Source organism: Oncorhynchus gorbuscha, linkage group LG16 (assembly GCF_021184085.1).
Source record: "Oncorhynchus gorbuscha isolate QuinsamMale2020 ecotype Even-year linkage group LG16, OgorEven_v1.0, whole genome shotgun sequence".
NCBI classification, from domain to species: domain Eukaryota; kingdom Metazoa; phylum Chordata; class Actinopteri; order Salmoniformes; family Salmonidae; genus Oncorhynchus; species Oncorhynchus gorbuscha.
In genome coordinates this window covers 27,771,557-27,796,662 of record NC_060188.1, presented here as the reverse complement: position 1 = coordinate 27,796,662, position 25,106 = coordinate 27,771,557, and the positions used below count along the sequence as shown (strand labels likewise).

Genomic DNA, 25,106 nt, shown 5'->3' with positions numbered 1-25,106 from the left:
TGACAAAGTCATACATTCCCCACAGATTTTGACCATACACACAAACAGTACATTCTAGCAAATTACACACTATGAAAACCTAACCATGGTCTGAGTTATTATAGAAAGAATATAATTACAGAAATTTGCATTTATTTATTTTTTACAAAGAATATAATCACAGAATTCATTTTTTTTTTAAATACTCATAACCACAAGCCAGTAACACACAACCACATTCATATTGTAGTATGCATCAATACTCTGTCAGTGGACAGGAGTAAAACTTGAAGTAACAGGAAGATTTGTCCAAGACATTGTCAAGATAAGATGCTGACGAAACAGATGTGATTTTTGAGTATATTTGTATATACTGTATGTTTGTGGCGTACGTGCATGTTTGTGGCGTATGATATACTGTCTGTTTATGTGTGTGTACGTGTGCATATGTGCTATCTGAGGTCATTGTTTTGGTAACGACTGTATGGGGATGGGACTGGCTCTCCTGAAAGGAGTCTTCTGAGGAGGCCACTTTAGAATTCTGGCTGTTGTCAATCTTTTGTCTACTCTCACGTTACACCAATCGTCATCTTAGCTGTTTTTGTCTTGAGAGTCTCCAACTTTTTGGATCCTCCTGGAACAAGACAAGAATGGCACCAATCATCTTTGGAGGATTCAGGGCCCCGTATAAGGACTGATGCTGGGACATGCTATCCAAACCGTACCCCCATTTTGCCCAGTTTTCACACTGAATTCATGGACTGGTTTGTGGTCAGAAGAACCAGTGACATGGATATTAGCTCCAGGTTTCACACATACAAGGTCTTTAGGACTCGCTTCTTGATTTCCATCCTCCCAGGATGCCGTGACTTCATTTATTTTCAACTCCTGTGTCAAATGGAAATGTGTAATAAATATGGTTTAGAATGCAGAATGCATGTCGGCACTCCCAAACTTCTGCTGCTACTGGTCTCTCATCTCTGGTCTCTCAGTTCCACATGTGAGCTGATTCACACTCGGTTTGTACAACTGATATGCAACACATCTGACACATGGTGGTTAGAACCCGAACCCAACTCAAAATGGCAATTTAGTCCAACTCAAAACGGGTAGGATTTGACGATAACAAAACGTACACAATGTAGCACTTGGTTCATCTGGTTTTACTATGGCACTTTATACATGTCACATTACAAAGTCAACATTCAGGGTTTCTTGGTTTACATAGCACAGAAAAAGATTAAGAACACATTGCATGTTAAAAAGAGAACCGGATTAGAATTGGTGGAAAGGAGGATCTGTTGATAGTTTATCAGTTCTCCACAATGAAACAAGACTTGAAGTACACACACACATACAACATCACACACACACATACACACACACACACACACACACACACACACACACACACACACACACACACACACACACACACACACACACACACACACACACACACACACACACACACACACACACACACACACACACACACACACACACACACACACACACACACACACACACACACACACACGCACACACAAAGAAAGAGCACAGAGCTGTGATGCCTCTACTCAAAGATCACCAGTAGCTCAGAGCGACAGAGCCAATATACAGACTGAGAACAGGTGGGGTTTCACAAAACCTTTCTGACTGCTTCGGTCAAGTAACAACAGTTTGACTAGTGCGAGTCATTGTTTCTTTCTTGTGTATTACCTTGTAACCTTGAACTGGCTTCTAACATGGTTTCTGTAAACACCAAGGTAACGTAAAAGAAACACGTCACATCTGTGTGTATTTATAATGACGGCTTGAACCCACAATCACACTTGGAGCAGGCCAACCCACAATCACACTTGGAGCAGGCCAACCCACAATCACACTTGGAGCAGGCCAACCCACAATCACACTTGGAGCAGGCCAACCCACAATCACACTTGGAGCAGGCCAACCCACAATCACACTTGGAGCAGGCCAACCCACAATCACACTTGGAGCAGGCCAACCCACAATCACACTTGGAACAGGCCAACCCACAATCACACTTGGAGCAGGCCAACCCACAATCACACTTGGAGCAGGCCAACCCACAATCACACTTGGAGCAGGCCAACCCACAATCACACTTGGAGCAGGCCAACCCACAATCACACTTGGAGCAGGCCAACCCACAATCACACTTGGAGCAGGCCAACCCACAATCACACTTGGAGCAGGCCAACCCACAATCACACTTGGAGCAGGCCAACCCACAATCACACTTGGAGCAGGCCAACCCACAATCACACTTGGAGCAGGCCACCCCACAATCACACTTGGAGCAGGCCACCCCACAATCACACTTGGAGCAGGCCACCCCACAATCACACTTGGAGCAGGCCAACCCACAATCACACTTGGAGCAGGCCAACCCACAATCACACTTGGAGCAGGCCAACCCACAATCACACTTGGATGAGTCCATATCCCACTAGTCCCAGAGTCCTCACCTGTAGATAAATACTCATACAGAACAATTTAACAAGGACCCTGATTGTCAAGATGGACCATAGAACACCCCCCTCCCCAAAACCCTATTACCCACACCTGCATCTTTAAACGTGTCTGATGTCAGCTATACAAAGGGCATTCCTATGTACACAAAAAGGAGCATAGCATGTTTTAGTGCACTTGTGTGTGTACATGACATCCACACACCCAGTGTCTCAGAACTGAAGTAATTCACACCTACTGTAGATTAGACCGGATTAGACACTTAGGGTCGAAGTTCAACAGGTTGCATTGAAGTGCTATGAGCTCGTTCGTTGGCACGGTAGGATTTGCATGTGCAATATTTACATCTGCGATTAAATAATTCAACTGTCGTGCACTTCCTTAAAACACATCCAAGTCATAAAATAATTGATTAAAAAAAAGCATTATGAAATAATATTCTATTTCACATTCCATATTTCTGTACCGTTACATCTATCCTACTGTACTATTTACAGAGTGTGTTGGTTAATAATTCTATGTATGTATTTATACTCATTCTCCAGGTATAATGGAAGCAGGTGGATTGGATTTTGGATAACATTTCAATAACATAATAACAATGGCTATAGGTCTCACTCAGAATGCATTGTATCAACAAGCAACGGAAATAGGCAAGGAAACACTAAGTGAGGAAACCTTACAAAACAGTCATGTTGTCTTTGTGAAGGAATTGTGTAGGATTTCCTGCAGGATTCCTGTATCCATTTTTTGACTTGAAGTGACTTTGGATAAAAATGTGTGTTAAATGGCATATACATGTATTATTATGTTAAGAGAAACTCAAGTACTCAACACTGCAGGCCAAAGAAAGCTACAGATGATACTCCACATGGAGCCACAATAAAGATGTCTGTATGTTTTGTCTGACTGGCTGACTGATTGACTGGCTGACTGACTGATTGACTGGCTGAGTGACATAAATAATACAAAATAAAAATTAAGAAATATCTGAAAAACCTGAATTTGATCAATGGATTGCATGTACTGTACATGTGTGTGTGTGTGTGTGTGTGTGGGGGGGGCGGGTGTGTGTGTGTGTGTGGGGGGGCAGCCAGGACAACAGTCTTTCCCTCTGAACATCTCAAACACAGAAATGTTCCAAAGGGTTTTGCCGCATGCCCTTCTCCCATAGTGCCAGTGTGCGGCTGGCCCAGCATCACGTATCAGGACAGGTTTTGGGGCAGTATCTTCCACACCCCACAAGCTGGCCCATGGAGCCAAGGGTAAGGGATCCAGGAGATCAGGAAAGGGATGAGGGGGTAGGATAGGGTTCCTGCTGGAAGAAGGGCTGGGGGCTGTGATCCCCCTTCTGGAGAGTGGTGGTTGGGGAAAGGGGGGGTTAGGTTCGCACCCAGCAGAGGGGCACCCAGAAGGTCTCACGCTCCAGCCGCTCCAGAATGCCTCGGAGTTCTGTGCAGGCGCTGGCTGAGTCCTCCTTTATTAGGACCCGGTCGACCAGGTGGCCGTACTGCTGGTCCATCTGCTGGGCTGACTGACGCATTTCCTGCAGGTCCTCATCCTGACACGGAGACACACACACACGGAGTGACACACGGACGGACGGACAGGAGAATCAGACAGACGGACGTACAGGAAAATGAGGAAGAAGCATAAGAGTGAGTAAGGATATAAAGGTGATATCAGATTTGGGAGAGGAGAAAATAGGAAAGGAGAAAGCATGCCACCCAAAAAAGAAGATTGAGTAACAGAAAAAAGGTGAAATAACTCATTGATACATTCATATGAGCACATTTCAGACTCAGCTCACTGTAATGAACAAGAGACAGCAGGTCTCACCGTCACTCGCCCATGATCTCCCCCTGCTGGTGAGGTGGCAGCACTACGACGGCGTCTGCTCTCCGGGACGCGCGGCTTGACAAAGATGACATAGGGCTTGAACTCAGATGTCCGCAGCGTCTTCAAAGCCTAAGGGGCCAGGGCACATTCAGACGCAATATCACACAGTCTGCGTAGGCTGTCACACAGAGTGCACGGGGTTGAGAGGACAGATGCTATCAGAGAAATGTCCTCTTGAGGTGTCAGAGATGCTACGGATAACCGGGACAAGATAATGTGGCAGCCTGCCTGACTCAAACAGAAAGTACTCTCACCAAGAGAACACAGGAGAAACGGCAGAGGCCGTCATAGAATAGGGTGTGACACAGGCTACATGTGATAGCCGTGGTTATATTGTGCAGTGCATCGTGACAGAATGGGATATGCATCACTGTAGAGGATGTGCCTTGGCCCTACCTCTGGCTGCACGTCCACTAGGCACATCTTATTCTTGGCCTGTACAGAGCGGATGGCCTCTATGCTGGTACCATACTGGTTCTCCTTGTACTCCCCATGCTCTATGAACCTGGACACACAGGACACAACTAAGCACGAAACAGACAAAACAAAACAGAGTACCACAGAGACGGACCGTAATGGCTTCACAGATCAGCCATATGGCATCAAAGAGGACTCACTTGTTGCTCAGAGCGTCCGCGTCAAACGCCTGTTTGGTGACAAAGTGGTACTCCACCCCCTCCTTCTCATGAGGCTTCTTGGGCCTGGTGGTATCTGGAGACACACGTGATAGGGGGGAAAGCTGTGATTGTTTGACTGGTGTAGCAGTTCTTTACTAGGGTGTTGGAGTCGCCGTCATGTGTAGAAAGAAGAGGGCGAGGTTTAGAAGGTGTAACTCACGCGGTACGGCCACTGCATAGCGATGCGGGTTCTCTGCTATCACCTTCTGCTTCAGCTCATTGATACGAGCTCCTAGGGAGCCTTTGTGCGAGTGATAGTGAGAGAGAGAGAGAGAGAGAGACAGACAGAGAGAGAGAGAGAGAGAGAGAGAGAGAGAGAGAGAGAGAGAGAGAATGAGAGCGAAAGAAAGAAAGGGAGAGAGAGAGACAGAAAAAGAGAAAGAGAGAGGGTAGAGAGACAGAAAGAGAGAAAGAGAGAGGGTAGAGAGACAGAAAAAAGAGAGAGAGAGAGGGTAGAGAGACAGAAAAAGAGAAAGAGAGAGAGGGTAGAGAGACAGAAAAAAGAGAGAGAGAGAGGGTAGAGAGACAGAAAAAGAGAAAGAGAGAGAGGGTAGAGAGACAGAAAAAGAGAAAGAGAGAGAGGGTAGAGAGACAGAAAAAGAGAAAGAGAGAGAGGGTAGAGAGACAGAAAAAGAGAAAGAGAGAGAGGGTAGAGAGACAGAAAAAGAGAAAGAGAGAGAGGGTAGAGAGACAGAAAAAGAGAAAGAGAGAGAGGGTAGAGAGACAGAAAAAGAGAAAGAGAGAGAGAGGGTAGAGAGAGGGAGTAAAATATAGTTATTTAAACATAACTATCAGGGACAAATAATCTATATTTGCTGAAAAAAATCTGCATCAACATCAAGTTAAGTTCTCTGATAAGTTACAGGATGTGCCATTTGTTGTGGACTTTGATGAATTAACTTATCAGAAACATAAATAGCATTAGGTACTGTAGATCAGACCTCACAACACAACTAGCTCGGTCAAGCAGACTGACTGCTTCAAATGAAAGAGGATATGTGCGGAGAGATTGGTCTGGTTCTCATAAGGCTACCACACAACAAGAGGAAGTTGCTGTTTGTAGCATTGGCCACTAGAGGGCAGTATCGTCAAAGTAGAATGGCCACACATCCTGAAGCTGTTGCCATACCTATCAGAACCACCAGGCGGGGTCTCTCGTTGGGCCGGTGCTGGTAGCGAGTCACCTCCTCGTAGGTGGCAAAGTCTGGATCGGTGGGGTCGCGCGTGGCCCCTCCTCCGAGCGATCCTGACCGGTCCTTTCGGCTCAGACGGAAACTCCTCCTCAGACCCGCTACGCAGGACAGGCAGGTGGGAGGGGCAGGGAGAGCAAGGTGAGGCAGGGAGGCAAAGGGTCAAAATGTCAGATATGAGCATCCACCTATGTGGTTTGATACACTGTCTAACACATGCTCTTTCTACATAATTACAACTGTATTCTCCAAGGCATGTTAGATAGCGCTTGTAGTTGTTCTCACTTGGCAATTAGTGTTGCTGACAAACATTTTGAACGCACAACACCAGTATCACGTCACATCAGGACATCATATCAGGCTATCATGCAAATCAAACCCCAACATAAGCATGACATTATTCCTTGTTGGATTATTAGCTGTTGGTTATTGAATAACAAAGAATGTGCAACCCTTAATCATGCATTAAAACCCCAGTGAACCGTGTGACCATTCAAATACTGGTGGTAAACTGGGATTCGTCGTTAATCCGTGAGTGATCCTACAGGTTTGACAGCCTGACCCGTGCTTATCTCGAAGGTAAATGGGCTGCCAGCAGCATTGTGAGATATTGACTGAATCTGCTCATTTTACAAGCATGTGTCCAACACATATCAATCACATGCAGCTAATATCTGACCAAGGGGTTTGGCAGCTCCACTTTGACTGTGAGAAATAAGCTCTGGGACTGAGAGTGAAGCAAACACACTTCTGCTATTAATATCAAGCTCGTGCCTCTCTCTTTCTCTTTTTATAGGAGACTTGGCTTCACTCAACGAACGACTAGTAATACTACAGTGAGGATAAAAGATAAATTAGCCTTGATAGAATTGGAAGGACAATGGTCTGGTTTGTAACACATGTAAGAGTATACAGTACAACGGAGACATGCTGCTTGACAGAGGGCTACAGGAGTGGACAGGGAGGGATGGGGCAGCCTGACTCTGGAGACCACAGTGTAGTGGGAGTGACGCACACGCACACACAGACACGCACACACAGTGTCTCCAGGCCCATGGGCGCCCACCCCCCCCCTGCCTGCGGACAGTGGGGTTACCTGAGGGAACAAGCCGGTAACAGTACCTGAATAAAATTCCCAGGAAAACACCTGGCCACAGGAGGGCGCCACTGCTTTACACTTAGGAGAGACTATAACTGGCATTAGAGCATCACACAACCCAGCCTCGCGCCTCAGTCTCCACACAGGGTGAAACAAGCAGCAAAACGTGTCTGGTTGGTTGAGTGTGCAATGCGTCCAATGCAGCAGGACCCTCGTGGGGGTGAGGGTAGGATGGGGTGCACCAGCCATAGCAGCAGAGGCAAGAGGGGAGTCTCAGGAGGATCCAAACACTGCTTAGTTCGGGGCGGGGCAAGGATGCTGAGTTTAATCTCCATATATAAGGAGTAACCTGACTGGTTGACGGCCGTATTCTGTGTCATTATGAAGGTATACAATCATGTAGAATAATGCAGTTGGTCTTATTGCCATGGGAGGGCAGTGTTTGACTGTCGGCTGTGTTCAGATCCTTCCGTGTGCTTTGCTTTTCATTCCAACAGTTTCTGGGGTATGGGGTGAGGCCTCAAGGTCATGTAGGGGTGAAGGAGGCAAGGGGAGGACAGTGGAAGGAGGGGAGGCCAGTGGGAGGGCAGCAGGGGGCTGAGGATTACGGGGAAAGCGTTATATTGTGGTGCCAATGCAATTTCAGTCTGGATGCAAACTGTATTTACCACGGTCGGTATCTTGAGGGTTGAATCCAATTGATGACACTCGTTAGCAAGCAGTAACCATTTCTGAATGCCCTGAAATGATTGCTACTCTGGTGTCTGGGGAACGGATACTGATCCTAAGACGTGTCCATACTCTGACAGAGGCGCATAGCAGCCATGTGTCAATGTCTACTGGACTGTTTCAAGTCTGGTACTCGCGCTCTATCACGCCCTCTTAAGCACTTTTCTCATTACACTAATTAGGTTAACGAGACCGATTTGCTATCGGCACCTGAAGGAGTGAGAAACTAAACTCCCCTCTTTCATATTGAGCTGGAAAATCTGGTGCTGGAGCGCACTCTCTCCTTCAGTACTAGTCTTCCCTGTCAAATGACCTGGGATCAGTTCCGACTCCTCTCAGCATTGTCTCTCCCCACCGCCTTTCTCTCCACCTCTCGCCTCCCTTCTCCATCACTTCCCACACGGACACGCCAGCCAGTCCCACCCTCAGGACACCCGTACATTCCCCAACGCAAAAGCGCCAGTTCAGTTAAGCCAGCAGCACACAGCAAGGTCCTGGAGGACACAGACGCGTCGGACAGCAAAAGAGGTAAAGGCGGCAGAAGGAGGAAGACGTGCAGACTCTCACCTATGTACTGTCCATTGAAATAGCCCTCACAATCACAGTCCTCTGTAGGGAGGCAAGCAGGGAGAAGAGGGGGGCGGGGGTGAGCGGAGGGTAAGTAACCTGAGGGAAGGATCAGAGAGGGGGAGGAGGGGGTACAGAGGGGGGGGCTGCGGGCTCCGAAGCATGACAGGCAGGGTCAGGCAGGCGGGCAGAGGGGTGGGCACAGTGTAGGTCCCTAAGCCAGCAGGTCAGGACAGGGAGGTTTCAGCAGGACAGGCCCTCAGCCGGAGCCCGCAGCCACTGTGGCAGCCAGGTGGGGGAGGTTTGACAGACACCACACAGACACAGCGAGCACTTCTGGAGGCAGTCGACTGGAAAAGGGAACTGGGTCTCCCTGGCCCACACACATGGCTTTGTGAAATGGACAGTTCACCCAACCGTGGTAGCTAGCATACAAAAACATGTGCAATTCACAACTCTCTAACTGCTGAATTCAATATTTAACTAAGCAAAAAACTAGTTTCAATATCTGATGTCTCTGAAACTCTGGATATGCAACAAAAGTGCTGACAATGGCAGATTCACAACTCAGAGATACTGAGTTGAAAATAGCTGACAGAGAAAAATGGGGCAAGTAGAAAAGACGAGAGAAGAGGAAAGAGAAGTCCTCTGCAAGGAGAAGAACAGGTAGCCAAGACACAGTAGAGGAGACGAAGAGGGTAGCAACCCGCAGTAGACAGAACAAGATGAATTACAGAGAAGAACAAAAGAATGGAAGCTGTTGATGATGGAGAGGATGGGTCATTGCTATCTTTAAGTGATTGTCTGTGCTTTCCAGTCTGCAGTTCTGCCCTAGCATCACACACATACAATAAGGTATGGGTTCTCAAAATATGGGCTCTTTAAGCCATTTAAGCCATAATATGCTTTATGTAATGTTCTTATAAGGTAGGGTGGGAGCTGGTCCACGACTTAGAAAGTGAGTACCTTATGAACATTTGCAAAACAAGTCTTGGAAAGTTAGATTTTTGTGTAGTGTGTCCAGTCCGTTATTAGAACCCACGCACGTACTCACACACACACACACGCACGTACTCACACACACTGCGACGAATCTCTATTCTGGTCTCGTAGGCTGCCTACAGTGGGGGAGGATTTAAGCTGGAAGCAGAACAGTACAGGACCCATGGGGTCTCATCCACCCCGCAGCACAGACACACACACACACACACACACACACACACACACACACACACACACACACACACACACACACACACACACACACACACACACACACACACACACACACACACACACACACACACACACACACACACACACACACACACACACACACACACACACACACACCTCCCCCCAAAAGACAGGGAGACGGCTGAGAGCTTTGATGCCTCTACTAATATACCTTCTAGCAGGAGCCTGCAAGCAGACAGTAACCGTCCTCTCATAGTCATACCAAGGAGTTTCAAAACACGTGGGAAATATAAGAGTAATAAACTGTCACCACATGTCCATGGATCTGATTATGCCTAATTGTGGATAGTTACTAGTATGTCCATGTGGAGTAATGTCCTGTCTAATCACTGACAGTGGCAATGAAAATAGTGGCACACTGCCCTCATTCCCTGATCATGGTTATGTGTGAGTGAGGGAGAGAGAGAGAGAGAGAGAGAGAGACAGAGAGAGAAAGAGAGAGAGAGAGAGAGACAGAGAGAGAGGATTGCAGGCATCTCTGTACCAGTATACCCACCTTTGTCACATCCTTGGTCATCTGAGGTAAGCAGTGAGGGAAAGGAGGATGATGAGAAATCTTTGACAAACAGTTACACACAAAAAACAACGGGCAATGGGATGGGGTGTGTTGTCTCCTCTCTCAATTCTTTGTCTGATATTCACAAACTCTAAAATATGGTTTCTTCCAGCAGGCGAGCCATTGGAGAATGAGAGAAAAACGAGCGAGAGAGAGAGAGAGAGAGAGAGAGATGGGAATTATAGATTTTAAAATGCACAAACTGTCTCAGTCTCAGTCTCTGTGCTATGACGTCATCGAGGGGTCGAGCCTCTGACCCACATTAAAAAGGCAACCTCGGGAGCTTCACTAAGGGCATGGGAATTAATCAAAGAGAGAGGGAAAGAGAGAGAGAAAGGGAGAGAAAAAAGAGAGTTAGTTAGTGAGAGAGAGAGAGAGAGAGAGAGAGAGAGAGAGAGAGAGAGAGAGAGAGAGAGAGAGAGAGAGAGAGAGAGAGAGAGAGAGCGAGAGAAGAGACATGGGCCTCCGTGGTGTAGCCCGGCTAGCTGACATATTGCTAAGCTCTTGTTGTCTCCCTGGGGCTCAGACCTAATCGGATCGCCTGTGGATTATGGACCACGAAGCGCCACCGCTCGCATTAAACACTCACCTGGCCACTTCTATCCAGACATACCCAATACTATTACCACACAACACAGAGCAGGAGAGAGCCAGAGTGGACAAAATGCACATTGTTACACACTCATCCTGTTAATTGGTTCTAGTCTGTTGTCTGTCTCTCACTATAGAGATACAGTTTGTGCTGACCGGCCAGATGGACCAGACATGAAAGATTAATTCATATCTTTGTGATCCCTCCCTCTCTTCTCCCCCCTCCCAAAGCCGTCTCTCCCTCCCTCCCTCCCTCCCTCCCTCCCTCCCTCCCTCCCTCCCTCCCTCCCTCCCTCCCTCCCTCCCTCCCTCCCTCCCTCCCTCCCTCCCTCCCTCCCTCCCTCCCTCCCCCTCATGACAGCAGAGAATACGCAGTCAATACTAATACTCCTGAGGACGCCAATTACCGTCAAAAAAGGTAAATAAATGTCAACATAAACACATCTGGTGGTTAAATCTACATCTTATGAAAAATAACATGAACCATCACTGACAAATAAGTTCTACTTCAAAAGATATCCTTCAGCTTCAGTTTGATATTGGTTGCAACAGTGAACATGTATATCTGCACACTCTTCGAGAAAAGGGTTCCAAAAGAGTTCTTTGGCTGTCCCCATAGGAGAACCCTTTTGGGTTCCATGTAGAACCCCCTGTAGAAATGTTTTTTTTTCATGCAACCATAAAGGGTTCTTCAAAGGGTTCTCCTATGGGGACAGCCAAATAACCCTTTTAGGTTCTAGATAGCACCTTTTTGTGGAAACTTACAGGTCGGATTTTTAGGGGATTTAGGGTTCGGAAGTGTGCCCATTTTTATCCGGTAAGCCAGCCGTCTAAGAAAATGTACAGGGGAGGAAAGAAAGGGAGAAGAAATAAGAGAGAGAGAGAGAGAGAAGGGGGGAGAAATACGAGAGAGAGAGAGAGAGAGAGAGAGAGGGGGGGAGAAATAAGAGAGAGAGAGAGAGAGAGAGAGAGAAGGGGGAGAAAGAAGAGAGAGAGAGAGAGAGAGAGAGAGAGAGAGAGAGAGAGAGAAGGGGGAGAAATAAGAGAGAGAGAGAGAGAGAGAAGGGGGGAGAAAGAGAGAGAGAGAGAGAGAGAGAGAAGGGGGGAGAAAGAGAGAGAGAGAGAAAGGGGGAGAAAGAGAGGGACCATGACAGTGTCAGACAGATAAACAGAGATAGGAGGAAGAGAGGCATTGGAGGAGGGAGGCAAAGAGATTGAAAGAGAAGATTAGAACATGACAGAGAGATAAAACACATACCGACCTCTGCCTCGTATGTGTTATCAGTGAAAGGAGCTAGTGTGAGAGATTCATTAAACCCATGGCTTGGCTGAGGTTCCCTCTCTGTGTTTCAGCCGCCATGATTAATCCAACATGGTGTGCGTGTTTGTGTGTGTGTGTGTGTGTGTGTGTGTGTGTGTGTGTGTGTGTGTGTGTCCGCAATCAGGCTGCAGCCGCTGGTATCGCTCCCCCCTGCTTAGCTAAGATGAATACAGAGTGGGCAGTGGGTTGGGGCTTGGGTGTGTTTATAACCCCAATGCAGAGCACCCCAACACTTTTACATATTCATCCTATTGAGGGATTGTGACACTGACATAATGGAGTGTTCCCATTCAAGCCTATATTTAGATCCATGTGTTAAGACCCAAGCGGCTCTGATACTTGATTTAATAACACATTTGACCCATGAAAGTGGAGCACATGAATATGGAACAGATAGAGACAGCTCTATGGCGATATCTGCACTGTTGTGAAAGCAATTCAGTCCACATACTGCACCTAATATAAGAGTCCTACAGTATATGTATAAGAGGCATAATGTGACACAGTACAGTACAACCACTAGGCTTGATCGGATCATTTTCATATTGTATTTAGACTCTTCTCTGAGCTAGCACCTGTCCATGGACCTCTCTGCCTATAGGCTCACCTCTCCTGGAAGAGTTTGGAGGGAATGAGTCCAGCACGGAGGTTGCTGTCGCCCACGCGTTTGGCCTGCCACCAGGTGGGGTCGTCCTGGGTTACCACCTGCAGGATGTCACCTCGCTTGAAGGGAAGTCCCGCCTCCTGACAGGGCGTGGCCTTGTCATCAGCAGGGATGTAGTCAAACAGGGCCCTCATGTAGACCTGAGAGACCACACACACACACACACACACACACACACACACACACACACACACACACACACACACACACACACACACACACACACACACACACACACACACACACACACACACACACACACACACACACACACACACACACAGTTAAACCATCTCAGAAATACATATGGTATGTATAGAAAATAATTGACAGATCACCTCAAACTAGAGAGAGGGAAAGTGACGCTTTTGCAAATAGATTTCAGAATCACATTCTATCTGTGCATGTGTCTGTGTGTGTGCATGAACAACATGTGCACACAACATACACTATATATACAAACGTATGTGGACACCCCTTCAAATGAGTGGATTTCACTATTTCAGCCACACCCCGTACTGATAGGTGTATAAAATCAAGCACACAGCCATGCAATCTCTATAGACAAACATTGACAGTAGAATGGTCTTACTGAAGAGCTCAGTGACTTTTAACGTGGTACCATCATAGGATGCCACCTTTCCAACAAGTCAGTTTGTCAAATCTCTGCCCTGCTAGAGCGGCCTCAGTCAACTGTAAGTGCTGTTGTTGTGAAGTGGAAACGTCTTGGAGCAACAACGGCTGAGCCGCGAAGTGGTAGTCCACACAAACTCACAGAACGGGACGGCCGAGTGGTGAAACACGTAGCGTGTAAAAATGGTCTGTCCTCAGTTGCAACACTCACTGCCTCCTTTGAATTTCATGCTGTCACAGTTACCAGCCCTTTCAAGCTTAACATCCTTATCATTTATCGCCCTCCAGGTCCCCTCGGAGAGTTCATCAATGAGCTTGATGTCTTGATAAGCTCCTTTCCTGAGGACGGCTCACCTCTCACAGTTCTGGGCGACTTTAACCTCCCCACGTCTACCTTTGACTCATTCCTCTTTGCCTCCTTCTTTCCACTCCTCTCCTCTTTTGACCTCACCCTCTCACCTTCCCCCCCTACTCACAAGGCAGGCAATACGCTCGACCTCATCTTTACTAGATGCTGTTTTTCCACTAACCTCATTGCAACTCCCCTCCAAGTCTCCGACCACTACCTTGTATCCTTTTCCCTCTCGCTCTCATCCAACACTTCCCATACTGCCCCTACTCGGATGGTATCGCGCCGTCCCAACCTTCGCTCTCTCTCCCCCGCTACTCTCTCCTCTTCCATCCTATCATCTCTTCCCTCTGCTTAAACCTTCTCCAACCTATCTCCTGATTCTGCCTCCTCAACCCTCCTCTCCTTCCTTTCTGCATCCTTTGACTCTCTATGTCCTCTATCTTCCAGGCTGGCTCGGTCCTCCCCTCCCGCTCCGTGGCTTGACGACTCATTGCGAGCTCACAGAACAGGGCTCCGGGCAGCCGAGCGGAAATGGAGGAAAACTCGCCTCCCTGCGGACCTGGCATCCTTTCACTCCCTCCTCTCTACATTTTCCTCCTCTGTCTCTGCTGCTAAAGCCACTTTCTACCACTCTAAATTCCAAGCATCTGCCTCTAACCCTAGGAAGCTCTTTGCCACCTTCTCCTCCCTCCTGAATCCTCCTCCCCCCTCCTCCCTCTCTGCAGATGACTTCGTCAACCATTTTGAAAAGAAGGTCGACGACATCCGATCCTCGTTTGCTAAGTCAAACGACACCGCTGGTTCTGCTCACACTGCCCTACCCTGTGCTCTGACCTCTTTCTCCCTCTCTCTCCAGATGAAATCTCGCGTCTTGTGACGGCTGGCCGCCCAACAACCTGCCCGCTCGACCCTATCCCCTCCTCTCTTCTCCAGACCATTTCCGGAGACCTTCTCCCTTACCTCACCTCGCTCATCAACTTATCCCTGACCGCTGGCTACGTCCCTTCCGTCTTCAAGAGAGCGAGAGTTGCACCCCTTCTGAAAAAACCTACATTCGATCCCTCCGATGTCAATAACTACAGACCAGTATCCCTTCTTTCTTTTCTCTCCAAAACTCTTGAACGTGCCGTCCTTGGTCAGCTCTCCCGCTATCTCTCTCAGAATGACCTTCTTGATCCAAATCAGTCAGGTTTCAAGACTAGTCATTCAACTGAGACTGCTCTTCTCTGTATCACGGAGGCGCTCCGCACCGATAAAGCTAACTCTCTCTCCTCTGCTCTCATCCTTCTAGACCTATCGGCTGCCTTCGATACTGTGAACCATCAGATCCTCCTCTCCACCCTCTCCGAGTTGGGCATCTCCAGCGCGGCCCACGCTTGGATTGCGTCCTACCTGACAGGTCGCTCCTACCAGGTGGCGTGGCGAGAATCTGTCTCCTCACCACGCGCTCTCACCACTGGTGTCCCCCAGGGCTCTGTTCTAGGCCCTCTCCTATTCTCACTATACACCAAGTCACTTGGCTCTGTCATAACCTCACATGGTCTCTCCTATCATTGCTATGCAGACGACACACAATTAATCTTCTCCTTTCCCCCTTCTGATGACCAGGTGGCGAATCGCATCTCTGCATGTCTGGCAGACATATCAGTGTGGATGACGGATCACCACCTCAAGCTGAACTTCGGCAAGACGGAGCTGCTCTTCCTCCCGGGTAAGGACTGCCCGTTCCATGATCTCGCCATCATGGTTGACAACTCCATTGTGTCCTCCTCCCAGAGCGCTAAGAACCTTGGCGTGATCCTGGACAACACCCTGTCGTTCTCAACTAACATCAAGGCAGTGGCCCGTTCCTGTAGGTTCATGCTCTACAACATCCGCAGAGTACGACCCTGCCTCACACAGGAAGCGGCGCAGGTCCTAATCCAGGCACTTGTCATCTCCCGTCTGGATTACTGCAACTCGCTGTTGGCTGGGCTCCCTGCCTGTGCCATTAAACCCCTACAACTCATCCAGAACGCCGCAGCCCGTCTAGTGTTCAACCTTCCCAAGTTCTCTCACGTCACCCCGCTCCTCCGCTCTCTCCACTGGCTTCCAGTTGAAGCTCGCATCCGCTACAAGACCATGGTGCTTGCCTACGGAGCTGTGAGGGGAACGGCACCTCAGTACCTCCAGGCTCTGATCAGGCCCTACACCCAAATAAGGGCACTGCGTTCATCCACCTCTGGCCTGCTCGCCTCCCTACCACTGAGGAAGTACAGTTCCCGCTCAGCCCAGTCAAAACTGTTCGCTGCTCTGGCTCCCCAATGGTGGAACAAACTCCCTCACGACGCCAGGACAGCGGAGTCAATCACCACCTTCCGGAGACACCTGAAACCCCACCTCTTTAAGGAATACCTAGGATAGGATAAAGTAATCCTTCTCACCCCCCTTAAAATATTTAGATGCACTATTGTAAAGTGGCTGTTCCACTGGATGTCATAAGGTGAATGCACCAATTTGTAAGACGCTCTGGATAAGAGCGTCTGCTAAATTACTTAAATGTAAATGTTAAATGTAAATGTAAATGAGTTCAAAACTGCCTCTAGAAGGAACAGCAGCACAAAACTATTCGTCTGGAGCTTCATGAAATGGGTTTCCATGGCCGAGCAGCCCCACACAAGCTTAAGATTACCATGCGCAATGCCAAGCGTCGGCTGGAGTGGTGTAAAGCTCACCGCCATTGGACTCTGGAGCAGTGGAGTTCTATGGAATGATGAATCACAATTCACCATCTGGCATTCCTATGGACAAATCTGGGTTTGGTGGATGCCAGGTGAACACTACCTATCCTAATGCATAGTGCCAACTGTAAAGTTTAGTGGAGGAGGAATAAAGGTGAGGGGCTGTTTTTCTTGGTTCGGACTAGGCCCCGTAGTTCCAGTGTAGGGAAATCTTAACGCTACAGCATACAATGACATTCTAGACGATTCTGTACTTCCAACTTTGTGGCAACAGTTTGGGGAAGGCCCTTTCCTGTTTAAGCATGACAAGTCCCCGTGCAAAAAGCAAGGTCCATACAGAAGTGATTTGTCGAGATTGGTGTGGAAGAACTTGACTGGCCTGCACAGAGACCTAACCTCAACCTCATCAAACACCTTTAGGATGAATTCGAACTCTGACTGCAAGCCAGGTCCAATCGCCCAAAATCAGTGCCCGACCTCACTAATGCTCTTGTCCCCGCAGCAACGTTCCAACATCTAGTGGAAAGCCTTCCCAGAAGTGTGGAGGCTGTTATAGCAGCAAAGGGGGGACCAACTCCATATTAATGCCCATGATTTTGAAATGAGATGTTTGACGAGTAGGTGTCCACATACCTTTGGTCATGTAGTGTATCTGAAACACATCTCAAATTACACCTACACATCTCAGTGCATGTTGGCACAAACTGTTGTAATTCGTCTGCCATTGACTCTACTGCTGTATGTGTGAGCCTGAACCATGGCTGTTCAGTATTCTGACCCTTCCTCCATTCCAGAGCAGCTGTGTCTGTGTTTGTCTGTACTGAGCGTGCCCAGACCGTTGTGTTGTGTTCCTCACCTTGCTCTCCTTCAGATGGTCCTCCTCCTTAACGGCTGGGATTATCTTCAGGGTGATGGAGCCCTGAGACTGGGACTGAATGGCAACACACAGAGAGGAGCAGGATGTTAGCTTCACAGAAATACACTTTGAACACAATTTCAACCACTGTATCTTCGCAGCAGAGTTGATACGGCATGTATTGCCAACAGAAATCAAAGGAAAACAGTGCTGTTGGTGCTAGTGGTCTAACAAATTAGGAAGACAATAAGTATTCTACTCTAGTCTCACCAGAAGCTGACTGATCTCATCAGGTCTTTTGTGAATGATGGAGATGCCGTTGACTTCCCGTAGCTCATCTCCTACATGGACCAGTCCTGGATGGAGGGGAGGAGGTGGTGAGGGGAGACAACAGGCGAGCAGAAGTAGAGATCTATGCCTGGGTTCCTATTCCCTATATAGTGCACTCCTTTTGACCAGGGCCTATAGAATCTGGTCAAAAGTAGTGGACTGTATAGGGATTAGGGTGCCGTTTGGGTTGCACACCATATCGTGTATCGCAGAGATCTTGCACAGCACTGTATCAGTAGCAGGTGTACTATATCTATCATACCGCTATTAACTGGGATGATATATGAACAATAGGGCTTGGGAGTGGTGGTATCACTCTCCTCAGTCATGATCTACTGCAGTCACATCATTGAAACCTGACAAAGAGGGATGAGCGATAGGATCAATTAATCTCATCACTGCTCAGAGATGGAGAGAGGAAGAGAGGACAGAAAGGAAGAGAGGAAGGGAGGGCAAAGAGGGAGAAGGGGGGAGAAGGAGAAAGGGAGCAAGGAAGGGAGGGCAGAGAGGGAGAGAGGGATGATATGAAGAAACAGACAAGCACATAATGTACTGTACAGAGAAACAAACAGATGGTAATGCCCCTTTTTCTATTGACCCCCCCCACACACACACTAAACACACACCGAACATAATAAAGAAACGCACGTCTCCCTCCCAATGTACAGGTGGTATTTCCATGGTAACAGCAGCGGTCAGCTCGTTGGAGAGAGTGTGTAATGTGTGATATGTGATTGGCTCTCAGGGGAAAGACAGAACACGGCTTCAAACAGCCTGTTAACCACAGAGATCCTCGTCTGTCTGTCTACCACCGTCTCTCTCTCTCTCTCTCGCCATGCTGCTGCTTTAATCTCTGCAACATCTCAGAATCATTAGTGGAGGATCCTCCCAGCTGTAGCTTCTATACAGGATGTTACCAATAAAATGTATATCCACTGACATGCTTTAGGCTACAGTACACTGCTGCATAGAAGGTCATATGTGTTCAGACTTCTGATTATTTGTCTAAGTTACATCGTCTCGGTTAGCCTTGCCTTCAGACATATTATGTCTGGTAAAATTATCTGAGCGGTCCATAGATCTCATTTGACAGACCAACAAAAGCTCCCTGTTTTGTCTGCGCAAGTTCCAGAGGAAGGGGATGATGAATCAAGATGTATCAGACAGTATGGGTTAAGACCAGACACAGAGAGGGACAGGATGGGACTGAATCACTCACCACTCCGGTCTGCAGCCCCGCCTCTCATGATGCGGGCCACGATCACAGACCCTGTGGTCTCATCCCGTCTGATGGTGGCCCCCTGGGAACAGAGAGATGAGCGTTTCCTCCTCCCAGGATTGTATCCTCATTCTTCCCATCTCTTTTATCTTATTGTATTTGTTTCTTTATGATCAATCAATCAACACAGCACCAGTCCCACTTCCCACTTCCATATATACAGTGGGGAGAAACAAGTATTTGATACACTGCCTATTTTGCAGGTTTTCCTACTTACAAAGCATGTAGAGGTCTGTAATTTTTACTGTGAGAGACGGAATCTAAAACAAAAATCCAGAAAATCACAGTGTATGATTTGTAAGTAATTCTTTAGCATTTTATTGTATGACATAAGTATTTGATACATCAGAAAAGCAGAACTTAATATTTGGTACAGAAACCTTTGTTTGCAATTACATAGATCATACGTTTCCTGTAGTTCTTGACCAGGTTTGCACACACTGCAGCAGGGATTTTGGCCCACTCCTCCATACAGACATTCTCCAGATCCTTCAGGTTTCGGTACTGTCGCTGGGCAATACGGACTTTCAGCTCCCTCCAAAGATTTTCTATTGGATTCAGGTCTGGAGACTGGCTAGGCCACTCCAGGACTTTGAGATGCTTCTTACGGAGCCACTCCTTAGTTGCCCTGGCTGTGTGTTTCGGGTCGTTGTCATGCTGGAAGACCCAACCACGACCCGTCTTCAATGCTCTTACTGAGGGTTGTTGGCCAAGATCTCGCGATACATGGCCCCATCCATCCTCCCCTCAATACGGTGCAGTCGTCCTGCCCCCTTTGCAGAAAAGCATCCCCATAGAATGATGTTTCCACCTCCATGCTTCACGGTTGGGATGGTGTTCTTGGGGTTGTACTCATCCTTCTTCTTCCTCCAAACACGGCGAGTGGAGTTTAGACCAAAAAGCTCTATTTTTGTCTCATCAGACCACATGACCTTCTCCCATTCCTCCTCTGGATCATCTAGATGGTCATTGGCAAACTTCAGCCGGGCCTGGACATGCGCTGGCTTGTGCAGGGTGACCTTGCGTGCGCTGCAGGATTTTAAACCATGACGGAGTAGTGTGTAACTAATGGTTTTCTTTGAGACTGTGGTCCCAGCTCTCTTCAGGTCATTGACCAGGTCCTGCCGTGTAGTTCTGGGCTGATCCCTCACCATCCTCATGATCATTGATGCCCCACGAGGTGAGATCTTGCATGAAGCCCCAGACCGAGGGTGATTGACCGTCATCTTGAACTTCTTCCATTTTCTAATAATTGTGCCAACAATTGTTGCCTTCTCACCAAGCTGCTTGCCTATTGTTCTGTAGCCCATCCCAGCCTTGTGCAGGTCTACAATTATGTCCCTGATGTCCTTACACAGCTCTCTGAGTCTTTGCCATTGTGGAGAGGTTGGAGTATACAGGTAATGAGTGGAGAACAGGAGGGCTTCTTAAAGAAAAATCTATCAGGTCTGTGAGAGCCGGAATTCTTACTGGTTGGTAGGTGATCAAATACTTATGTCATGCAATAAAATGCAAATTAATTACTTAAAAAATCATACAATGTGATTTTCTGGATTTTTGTTTTAGATTTCGTCTCTCACAGTTGAAGTGTACCTATGATAAAAATCACAGACCTCTATATGCTTTGTAAGTAGGAAAACCTGCAAAATCGGCAGTGTATCAAATACTTGTTCTCCCCACTGTATCTCCTCATCCCCTCATCCTCTCATTCAAACCCATTTTATCTCTTTCCCCCATCCCCCTGTCATCCTCTCTGTTACAATGGCTCACTAGTGGTTCCTTGTTCTTGACCAGTCTGACGATCTTCACTGACTCCTCCTCCAGCTCGTCCTCGAAGTCGTCAGGCAGCGGTGGCAACACGGGGTCAAAGTTCTTCTGAGCAACCGTGTCATGAACGGACAAAACTGCCTGATGGGAGATAGCAGAGAGAGAAGGATTAATGTTAGAATTGCAGAACAGCATTCTGGGCAGTGGTGTAAAGTACTTAAGTAAAAATACTTTAAAGTACTACTTAAGTAGTTTTTTGGGGTATCTGTATTTTAATACATTCATAAAGAAAATGATGTACTTTTTACTCCATACATTTTCCCCTGACATCCAAAAGTACTCGTTACAGTTTGAATGCTTAGCAGGACAGGTAAACCTTCACACACTTATTAAGAGAACCTCCCTGGTCATCCCTACTGCCTCTGATCTAGGGGACTCACTAAATACATGCTTCTTTTATAAGTTATGTCTGAGTTGGAGTGTGTCCCTGGCTATCTGTAACTTTTTTTAAACTATAAAATTTGGCCTTCTGCTTTGCTTAATATAAGGAATTTGAAATGATTTACTTTTGATACTTAAGTATATTTAAAACCAAATACTTCTAGACTTTTACTCAAGTAGTATTTTACTGGGTGACTTTCACTTTTACTTGAGTCATTTCCTATTAAGGTATCTTTACATTTACTCATGTATGACAACTGGGTACTTCTTCCACCATTGATTCTGAGTATACCAAATATTAGGAATACCTTTGAATACTCAGTGTACATAGAGATTGACATAGATCGAGCTATTCAATACATATGGATGCATGAATAGCCACCCTACCTTCCATAACCAGGTCTCTATGTGTGTATGGGGGTTTTGTTTACCTTGAGATGGGGGGACGTCAACAGCTGTAGGAGTTCCTTCTCCTCAACACTCATTGGTCCACTCTGCAGCTCCTCTGCCACCTGCCAATCACAACAGAGCTATCAGTCAGACCATGACCTCTGACCTGGAATAAATCTGTGTGTCCAACAGTGTGGGCTTGGGATATAACTGAAAAATGTAGCAGATATATTCTGAAAGTGTAGCAGACTATTAGCAGTAGTAGTCTAGAATATAATCAACAAATATAGATATATACTGTAGAGTTGTACGGCTGTTGCCTAAAGCAGCAATATACAGTGTGTGCTTGCACACACAAATACACACACAGGAGAATAAGCAGCCAGGAGTTATGGCTCAGCACTTTTCCACTTAACTGGCGTGAGGAGAGAGAGGAGAGGCAGGATGTGGAGAGAGTTTCATTAGCGTTGAGATGAATCAGCACTTTCAGACCACAACATATTACTGTACTGTAACTCTATAAATCCACAAACCTTACTACCTGCCTCTACCGCTCCTCTGTCTCAGCAAACACACTGGGACCGACTCTATTGGACGGGTGCTTCACACTTCGGCAGTGTGTGTGGTGTGTGTGTTCCTTGTTTGTGTGTGTGTGTGCGTGCTTTGTTGAACTTACATCCTCAGCCAAAGAGGCGGCGCTGTGAAGGACAGGTGTAGGACTCTGGCGCTCGTACTGTCTCAGCTTCTCATGGATCTGCAACATGTAGTTCAATCACCGGAAATGTCAGGGAGATCAAGCACACACACACATACACAAATTTAACAACATAAGTGTACCATAAATTCCATTAACATTGGCAACATTGCCACCCAGCAGGGGCCCAACATTCACTGGGGGTGGGGGGGACATGCCTCCCAAAAATTCTGAATTTGCCTTTTTGCCCCTCTATTTTTATAATTGGAATGTGACACAAAAAGAGGCCTCGATGTGCATTAGGACCATGTGGATGCCTCCGAGCGGTCGGGTAGGTTTTGAGTGTTTATCCAACTGGATAAAATAAATACTGTATATATATATATATACTGTACCAGTCAAAGGTTTGGACACACCTACTCATTCAGGCTGTTAGCCAGCCTGCCAGCTTAGTGGAGTCTGCCACTAGCACTGTCAGTGTAGTCAGCTCAGCTATCCCCGTTGAGACCGTGTCTGTGCCTCGACCTAGGTTGGGCAAAACTAAACATGGCGGTGTTCCCCTTAGCAATCTCACTAGGATAAAGACCTCCTCCACTCCTGCCATTATTGAAAGAGATCGTGATACCTCACATCTCAAAATAGGGCTACTTAATGTTAGATCCCTCACTCTAAAGGGAGTTATAGTCAATGAACTAAACACTGATCATAATCTTGATGTGATTGGCCTGACTGAAACATTTGTATTTCTTTTTATTTCACCTTTATTTAACCAGGTAAACTAGTTGAGAACAAGTTCTCATTTGCAACTGTGACCTGGCCAAGATAAAGCATAGCAGTTCGACACATACAACAACACAGAGTTACACATGGATGAACAAAACATACAGTCAATAATACAGTAGAAAAAAAGAAAGAAAAGTTCATATACAGTGAGTGCAAATGAGGTAAGATTAGGGAGTTAAGGCAATAAATAGGCCATGGTGGTGAAGCAATTACAATATGGCAATTTAACACTGGAATGGTAGATGTGTGAAAGATGGATGTGCAAGTCGAGATACTGTGGTGCAAAAGGAGCTAAATAAATAAATACAGTATGGGGATGAGGTAGATAGATGGGCTGTATACAGATGGGCTATGAACAGGTGCAGTGATCTGTGAGCTGCTCTGACAGCTGGTTCTTAAAGCTAGTGAGGGAGATGGGAATCTCCAGCTTCAGTGATTTTTGCAGTTCGTTCCAGTCAATGGCAGCAGAGAACTGGAAGGAAAGGCGACCAAAGGGGGAATTGTCTTTGGGGGTGACCAGTGAGATATACCTGCTGGAGCGTGTGCTATGAGTGGGTGCTGCTATGGTGACCAGCGAGCTGAGATAGGGCGGGGCTTTACCTAGCAGAGACTTGTAGATAACCTGTAGCCAATGGGTTTGGCGACAGTATGAAGCGAGGGCATGGCTTAAGTCTGATGAATTTACTGTGTTAAATGAGGCCTCTCCTCCTGCTTACAGGCCCCCTGGGCCATATACAGCATTCCTCACAGTTCCCTGAATTCCTATCGGACCTTGCAGTCATAGCAGATAATATTCAAATTTTTGGTGATTTTAATATTCACATGGAAAAGTCCACAGACCCACTCCAAATCAACTACTGTGATTATTATTATTTGACCATGCTGGTCATTTATGAACATTTGAACATCTTGGCCATGTTCTGTTGTAATCTCCACCAGGCACAGTCAGAAGAGGACTGGCCAACCCTCATAGCCTGGTTCCTCTCTAGTTTTCCTCCTAGATTTAGGCCTTTCTAGGGAGTTTGTCCTCGCCACCATGCTTCTACACCTGCATTGCTTGCTGTTTGGGGTTTTAGGCTGGGTTTCTGTACAGCACTTTGAGATATCAGCTGATGTAAGAAGGGCTGTATAGATTAATTTGACTTGATTTGATGATTCAAGGGTTTTTCTTTATTTTGTCTATTTTCTACATTGTAGAATAATAGGGAAGACATCACAACTATGTTTGGGCCAAGAAACACGAGCAATGGACATTAGACTGGTGGAAATCTGTCCATTGTTCTGATGAGTCCAAATTTGAGATCCAACTGCCATGCCTTTGTGAGACGTGGAGTAGGTGAACGGACGATCTCTGCATGTGTGGTTGCCATGAAGCATGGAGGAGGAGGTGGGATGGTGTGGGGGTGCTTTGCTGGTGACACCGTCAGTGATTTATTTAGAATTCAAGGTACATTTAACCAGCATGGCTACCACAGCATTCTGCAGTGATACACCGTCACATCTGTTTTGCGCTTAGTGGGACTATTTTTTTCTTCTTCTACAGGACAATGACCTAACACACCTATAGGCTGTCTAAGGGCCATTTGACCAATAGGGAGAGGGATGGAGTGCTGCATCAGATAACCCGGCCTCCACAATCACCCAACCTCAACCCAACTGAGATGGTTTGAGATGAGTTGGACCATAGAGTGAAGGAAAAGCAGCCAACAAGTGCTCAGCATTTGTGGGAACTCCTTCAAGACTGTTGGAAAAGCATTTACCCATGAAGCTGGTTGAGAGAATGCCAAGAGTGCGGAAAGCTGTCATCAAGGCAAATGGTGGCTACCTTGATGA

The 25,106-nt window shown here is 47.0% G+C and overlaps 1 protein-coding gene across 5 annotated transcripts in view; it reads right to left on the bottom strand.

The window, feature by feature from the left end:
• Positions 1 to 3,851: 3,851 nt before the first annotated feature.
• Positions 3,852 to 25,106, bottom strand: part of LOC123999962 (MAGUK p55 subfamily member 3-like) — a 40,404-nt gene continuing 19,149 nt past the window's right edge. For 2 of the 5 annotated variants that reach the window (XM_046306015.1, XM_046306016.1), the window contains exons 4-20: positions 22,473 to 22,550; positions 21,838 to 21,918; positions 20,969 to 21,106; positions 19,139 to 19,220; positions 17,860 to 17,945; positions 17,590 to 17,664; positions 12,972 to 13,168; positions 11,809 to 11,873; positions 10,393 to 10,413; positions 8,640 to 8,681; positions 7,367 to 7,432; positions 6,184 to 6,345; positions 5,215 to 5,295; positions 4,995 to 5,088; positions 4,774 to 4,882; positions 4,318 to 4,446; positions 3,852 to 4,039 (exon numbers count right to left, since the gene is read on the bottom strand). In XM_046306015.1, the coding sequence (XP_046161971.1) occupies positions 3,860 to 4,039; positions 4,318 to 4,446; positions 4,774 to 4,882; positions 4,995 to 5,088; positions 5,215 to 5,295; positions 6,184 to 6,345; positions 7,367 to 7,432; positions 8,640 to 8,681; positions 10,393 to 10,413; positions 11,809 to 11,873; positions 12,972 to 13,168; positions 17,590 to 17,664; positions 17,860 to 17,945; positions 19,139 to 19,220; positions 20,969 to 21,106; positions 21,838 to 21,918; positions 22,473 to 22,550 (1,686 nt within the window). In that variant the 3' untranslated portion in view covers positions 3,852 to 3,859. The remainder of the gene's footprint in view (positions 4,040 to 4,317; positions 4,447 to 4,773; positions 4,883 to 4,994; positions 5,089 to 5,214; positions 5,296 to 6,183; positions 6,346 to 7,366; positions 7,433 to 8,639; positions 8,682 to 10,392; positions 10,414 to 11,808; positions 11,874 to 12,971; positions 13,169 to 17,589; positions 17,665 to 17,859; positions 17,946 to 19,138; positions 19,221 to 20,968; positions 21,107 to 21,837; positions 21,919 to 22,472; positions 22,551 to 25,106) is intronic. The other 3 variants (XM_046306019.1, XM_046306017.1, XM_046306020.1) reach the window with 3 other exon arrangements.